We start from the raw sequence: 6,756 nt of genomic DNA, 5'->3' as shown, positions 1-6,756 counted from the left end.
GGAAGGAAGGAAGGAAGGAAGGAAGGAAGGAAGGAAGGAAGGAAGGATATTCCCAAGTCTGGAGACTAATGAAGGGATGGGAAAGTTACTTAATTGGATTGCAAAGATGAATGATTCATCAGCACCTAGGATCTCATGAAGGAATAATTCCACTCCAGTGCATTCCTGTAAGTTGGGATATAAATTAGCCTTCACTAGAATACCAACTTCCACTACTGTAAGTGGATCAAAATATTTTTGAGAAAAAGAGTAAGATTGTTGCACATAGCAGAAGGAACCAGTGGAGGAGCAGTACAAATGTTAAGTGACAGTGGGGCATATGATGGTAAACTGGAAAGAATTAAGGACAGAAATAATGGAGATGGTAGCTGAAAGGTACAGTAAAGGGATACACAAATGACATCAAGGTTTTCACAAAGAACCAGACAGCCCATATTAAAATAAGTCCCTTTGGTTCTTAGGGAGCATCTGTCTTAGAAAAACTACTCTTAAAAGATGACTTTTAGAGATGACTGCCCCATCTCTAAGATGCAATTATAACTGTTATGTGCTCATGGATACTACTTAGAGGTACTGACACAAGCAAATACAGAATTATGTACCCCTTTTTGAAGACCAAACAGATTCAAGGGAACTTGACTTTTGGTTAGCCTGAAGCCAACCAATGTGTTTCAACAAAATTCCCCATAGTCAGATTTTGATACAGAAATGGAAATAACCAAATTCTACTACCTTAGCAGGGCCTTGTCAAGTGAAGCACTACTGAAGGAGAATGTGGTATCAGAAGAGTCCATTTATATTTTGGAAGACTAGTTGTTAGGAGGATTGGATCAATGTGCAATCAAGCTACAGAACAGGCAAAAAGAAGAAACTGTATTATGATTTGTTATAATTCACAACAAATGCAACACTGGACCAAAAGTTCTTTGCAAATATTCAAGCAAATAAATTCTGGGGCCAGGCTAGGTCTATGTGGCTAGGATTGTGGGCTGGCTGAGATTGTGCCTCTTAAGCATCCACAAGGGGGTCATGACATGCTTAACAAGGGCTTCTCTGTCAAGCACTAAGCTATCGGGGGGGGGGGGGGGGGGGGAAGCATATCTACCTCCTTAATCAACAGCATTGAGCATTTACCAAATCTAGTATTAAATGTGATTCAAAATGAAATTAGAAAGCTGCCAATTAGTGTTCCTTGGCAAACTGACACAAGCCAGCTCTTTCTTAAACCTGGTAGGAAAATATGAAATCATCAACACAATAGGTTATAAAACAGTGAACCTTGCAAATCCTCATGATTTCAAAAGATCAAACATGAAAGCATTGTATTCCAAATTCCTCTGCCTTTTCCCTGAGAGGTTACATAAACAACACAATCATGAATAAGGTAAAGTTTCTGAAGAACTACAAATCAAAACATCTTATTTTAATTTACTTATTGCAAAGTTTATAGGAATGCTGGTAGGAATTAGAGACAGATGGGCTCAGTTGATGCTGCAGAATACTTAAAGGCATCAAAGATTCGTAAACTGTCTTTCATTACCCTGGCTCAGATTCCTCAAACGCTTTTGCATCTGACAAGAATGTCACACACTGAACTACATCAGAGCTTAGTACAATTTGAAAGAACCGTAAGATTGGTTTAGGATTAAAAATGGATCACTTTTTAAAATGCTTCTATGCACAGTATTTAATAAGGGATACCTTATGTCCATAGAAGAATAGCACATCTTTATGCTTTCTTAACTCTGCCTACACAGTGCCTATCACATTTCCAAATGTACTAGAAATGACCAAATGTCACAATTAAGAATATATCTGACAACTGACCCTACATTCTATTTTATTTAGACATTGACATATAAGCAAGGATAGAGAAGGGAGCCAGACTCCATACACACTCACCCAGTTAATGACACTCTCAAACCCCTCTTCACTCATCCCCTTAACATCCTCACAGCACAGCTGTACTGCTGGAGAGAGAGAACATGAACAGGACTGGAGCTATACAGGGGTAGTTGAGAGACATCTGCCTGTTGGCAAAGCAGAACAAAATTTGCTACCGTTGCAAGCAGTAGGTGGAGCTAAAAAAAAAAAAAAAAAAAAAAAAAAACTAAGCTAAACAAGAAAGGGAGAGGGATTGGAGTTAAACTTCCCTTACATTCTGAATTCTGACCATCAGTGATGGACAACAGTCAAAGGAAGGGACGGGGAATGTAAATCCCACAAACCTAGGTCACACATATTAATTTTACTTGATCACTTCTCAAACACTAAGTGTAAAGGGAGAAAGCCGTATTGATATGGTCGTCTTGCTGCACTTTCAAAATCATCTGAAGCAAGGCTTAATGCAGAAAAATTCTCTCCCTGTAAAATGCACCTAATGAGCCTCTCAGTATTTCACATTAGCCCAACCTATCAAGTAATCTTCTGCTCCCCCTTATCTCAGCTGGAGCTAGATCCCAAGTTCCACATGTCTGCAACGTGAAGGAACAGAAAAGGGGGTTCAGACCTAACTCTTAGTACCAGCTCTGCCGCTAACTTGCTAGCCAGACGCAAAGCAAGCCACTTTTCCTGCGCCTCCTAGATGCCTTGCTTGTAGCAAGAGACACCTAGGCTAGATGTCTAATATTCCTTCCTAAAAACCTGTGAATCTGCAGTGGAGCTAAAATTTGTGCCACATCATTCACTGGGCATTTGCAGAATACCAGAATATAAAGAAAACGAGAAACTCCAGGGACAATACTACTCTCAGAACTGATTCTGGGTAACTTTGAGAACAGCACTCTGAATCCCATAAACTTTAAAACACCATCGTATGAAAAACAGCTTCTACCCGAGTAAAGGTGAAAATGTGAAAACTGACACCAATGCGACTCTGGAAAAACTACGCCCACTTGGGAGTATCTGTTTTCGTGTTTCTCACTAAATCTCGGGTTGCTTAAGTTACACAGAAACCAAAGTGCACTCGACTCAATTCCAGGCCTGACACTCTCCAGGGACCTCGCCAGCCTCTTCTGGACTTTCAGATTTCAGGGAGTAAGCGGAGAAAGGGAAAAGCTGTGCAGTTACCCCTAAGTGCCTGAACACGTCGGGAGAAGAAGATGAAGAGTAGCGGGCGAAGTGGCCACGCGGCCTCGCTGTCTCCTTCTCCATCCCCGGCCCGGGAGGCCGAGGGCTCCGGCCCATCCCACTCCACCCCCGGGCCGCTCCCGGCCCGCAGCCGCGGAAGTCACCTGTAAAGGAGTCGGGGTAGATGGACTCCAGAGCCTCCAGCTCATTGCGCTGCTCCTCGCCGTAATCTGTCATCGTGGCCCTCGCTGCTGCCCATGGACCGCCCAGCCACCCAGGCGGCGCGCTGCAGCAGGGACCGCGGCCGCGCCGGGAGAGCAGGCCGCGGCCGCACGGGCGCAGGCGCAGAGTCCCAGCCTGGGAGGCCCGGGGCCCAAAGCCAGGCCCCGCCTGCTGAGCAACAGCCCCGAACGAGGCTTCCGCCTGCTCGCTAGTTCCGCGTTCGACTCGTTAGGCCTGAGCGGAGCGATAAGTAGCCGCCCGTCCCACGGCCGCTTGGGATTTGCTGGGATGGTGAAGGCACCCGCCCTGGCATTCGCTACGGACACGTAGGGGCCCGTTCCTGGGCTTTTCAGGGCCTGAGCCTGAGAAACCACTCAACGCGACATCCTCGCTCGATGAGTCTAGACTGAAAGCTGGCCACGCGTGTCGAGGCGGGACGAAGTCGCTGCAAGCGGGAGGAGGTGGCTGCCCGCTGGGCGCGTCCACGAACTTCGCCATTTCCGGTTTCTGGTTTGCGACCCTGTGGCCGCGGAGGGGCAGACAGGTGTACTCCCTATGTTAGCTAATAGTGAGGTCCTGGTGATTTGTGCCATCTTCGAACCTCCCAGTTCCTTGGCATCCCACGGGAGTTGGGCGACAGCCCGAGACGAGGGTAGACTGCAGTGGGCAGAGAGTCCGGAGGGGTCGGCCTCGCTGCTGAATAGCCAGTTGCAGTGAATCCAGGGGGAGAAATTGACTGGAAGTCCAGAGAGCTGGGTTCTAGATTCAAATCTCTGGGCTTCACTTTTGAATTTGTAAAATGAACGCGGCTGGACATAACATAGTTTTGAAATGTCTGTGATTTATTTCTGCCAATTGATGAAGGGAGTGTAGATTATATAACAGTTTTGATAAGCAATGTAAAAATAAGTATCAATACTCCGGAAAATGTGCAGAACCTTTGATTTAGGGGAATAAAACTGAGGAAGTCATAGTTGAAATATATGCATCTGCCATCTTAAAGTTTAATCACAGTAGTTAAAGAAAAATTTCAGAGTACCATAATAGTAGAAGCTAAGCAAATGGCTAAATAAACATGGTACTTTTTGGAGAAGAATATTAATGAACTATTTATATTTCTGTTTGTAATAAAGGAACATGAATATGTTAAATCAAAAAGGAACGGGGGGATGTAAGATAATACTCCAACATGGTAAAAAGATTTTTCATACTCTTGTATTTTCCTCCATTTTCATTAAAGCTGATTTCACCTGTGTAGTGGGGGAAACAGTTTTTAAATAAGTTCCCCAATGATAAAGCCTCTGAAGTTTATCTCTTGTTTAACCATCTGAGCCACCCAGGCACCCGTTGAAGGTTTTCTCTTGTTAAAATGATGATGTACTATGGACCAGAAAGCATCTTGATCTTCTATTGGGAAGTATTACTTAGAGCAGAGGAATGCTTAAAACAAGCATAATCAGGTACACTCTAGTACTGATTCTGCCTCTTAAGGGTTAGTTTGGGGTTGGGGCGCCTAGGTGGCTCAGTGAGTTAAGCATCTATCTGACTCTTGATTTCGGCCCAGGTCACGGTCTCATGGTTCATGAGGTCATGGTCTGACAGCACAGACGCTGCTTGGGATTCTCTCTTCCCTCCCTCTCATTCTCCCTCTCTCTTTCCCTCTCTCTCTCTCTCTCTCCCCGCCCCCCCCCCCGCTCCTCCTCCCACGAGTGCACACTCTCAAAATAAATAAACATTTTTTTTAAAAGGTTCATTTTGAGTAGTGTTTTAAACTTTAAGGATAAAATAGGAAACTCTACTGACGATGGTGAGAAAAATAAAATACATGATGTAATTTGCAAATATAAAGTGCTTATTTTTCTGGATATGCTGAGTTCACAGAAAGCAATGAATTGTTGTCGGGGGAAGAGCTGGACAGAAAGATCAATCAGTACAAAGGTTCTAAGGTAAGAGCCCACTTGGTATTTTGGAAGCCAATGTGGCTGATGCCCAGCAAACTGGGAGGATGAGAAGGAATTTGCAGATCATGTAAGATCAAGATTTGATGTGGGTTGTAAGAAAAAGAAGTAAAAAATGGTTTTTGGCCAGAACAACAGGAAAGATGAAGTTCTACTAACCAAAATGACAGATAGTGAAGACAGAATGAGTTTGGCACAGAAGTTGGTAACACCTTTAAATAATGGATCAGAGCAAAAAAAGTCAAGTAAAACTTTAAAACTTTTCCTAACTGATAGTAAAAACAACCTATCAAGATAGATAAGATACAGCAAAACAACCAACTTAAGGTTTATATTAGAAAAAGATTAATGTTGGGGCGCCTGGGTGGCGCAGTCGGTTAAGCGTCCGACTTCAGCCAGGTCACGATCTCGCGGTCCGTGAGTTCGAGCCCCGCGTCAGGCTCTGGGCTGATGGCTCAGAGCCTGGAGCCTGTTTCCGATTCTGAGTCTCCCTCTCTCTCTGACCCTCTCCCGTTCATGCTCTGTCTCTCTCTGTCCCAAAAATAAATAAACGTTGAAAAAAAAAAAAACTTTAAAAAAAAAAAAAAGAAAAAGATTAATGTTGGTTGCAAGTTTTAATAAATGAAGTGCTCCTTTATATTTATTTCACTATTTTATTAACAGAATTTTTGGTAAAATACCCTTTTCAAACCTGTTACATCTTCACTATAAAGCCTTTATATTTCCAAATGCTCATATAGTGATTTGGTTTAGTTTCTAAATACTGGAGATAACTCCTTAAGAGGGTCCCAGTGCTAATATAATCAAGAGAACAAACACCCCTAAATCTTTGTCACACCTACATGGACATCATTAAGAATTTTTGGGTTGCTCTCTAATTTCATTTTGACAATGACACAGACCCTTCACAGACATGGGAATGCCGTCAACTCCCTGAGAGGGGAGAACTGTTTTGAGGCAAATTGGCTTTCTTTTAGTGTTTTGTTTTTACTTTATAAAGATGTTAAAGGACAGGGTAGTTAGGAAAATGGTATAGTGAGAACATTATGGGATTTGGAGTCAGAGGTGAGAAGCCCAGCCTTTAGCTATTTATAAGCTTATGAGATGATTCAGAGAATATGAAATAATGATATAAAACACATTGCAAATCCAAAAATAGGATATTAGTGTTGTTTATAATTTTAAGTGTATATGATGTCTTCTGAAGCACTTCTGTTCTCTTTTGCCATTCTCTGTTCATCTTCATTGCTAAAGAAAAATGTCCCTAAGATACTTGTCTTACTTATTTGTATTCATCTAAGTTTCTTTGCAAGTAATGCAAACTCCTACTTGCTATTTCCTAATATTACCAGTCTTTCAAAACTGTTTGGCAGTTTATTTTTAACTTAGCTGTGCCTATGATTTCCCTAGGCAATCTCACTACTCTCAGATACACAGAATTGAGAATTCTTAGTTCATGTGGCTACTGTTTCATTTAGCCAGGTGTCTCAAAACTCATCATAAGTCA

The 6,756-nt window shown here is 42.7% G+C and overlaps 1 protein-coding gene across 6 annotated transcripts in view; it reads right to left on the bottom strand.

The window, feature by feature from the left end:
• Positions 1-3,766, bottom strand: part of RWDD1 (RWD domain containing 1) — a 26,966-nt gene extending 23,200 nt beyond the window's left edge. The window contains exons 1-3 of one of the 6 annotated variants that reach the window (XM_040474441.1): positions 3,234-3,361; positions 1,903-2,030; positions 733-846 (exon numbers count right to left, since the gene is read on the bottom strand). Coding sequence is in view for 1 of the 6 variants with exons in the window: in XM_040474440.1 (XP_040330374.1) it covers positions 3,234-3,306 (73 nt within the window). In the remaining 5 variants the exon portion in view is untranslated. Of the gene's footprint in view, positions 1-732; positions 847-1,902; positions 2,031-3,233 lie in introns of all 6 variants that reach the window. The other 5 variants (XM_040474444.1, XM_040474442.1, XM_040474443.1 and 2 more) reach the window with 5 other exon arrangements.
• Between the last annotated feature and the right edge of the window lie 2,990 nt (positions 3,767-6,756).

The sequence above is a fragment of the Herpailurus yagouaroundi genome, unplaced genomic scaffold (assembly GCF_014898765.1).
Source record: "Herpailurus yagouaroundi ecotype Mexico unplaced genomic scaffold, PumYag 139, whole genome shotgun sequence".
Classification (NCBI taxonomy): domain Eukaryota; kingdom Metazoa; phylum Chordata; class Mammalia; order Carnivora; family Felidae; genus Herpailurus; species Herpailurus yagouaroundi.
This window is presented reverse-complemented; position numbering and strand designations above follow the sequence as displayed.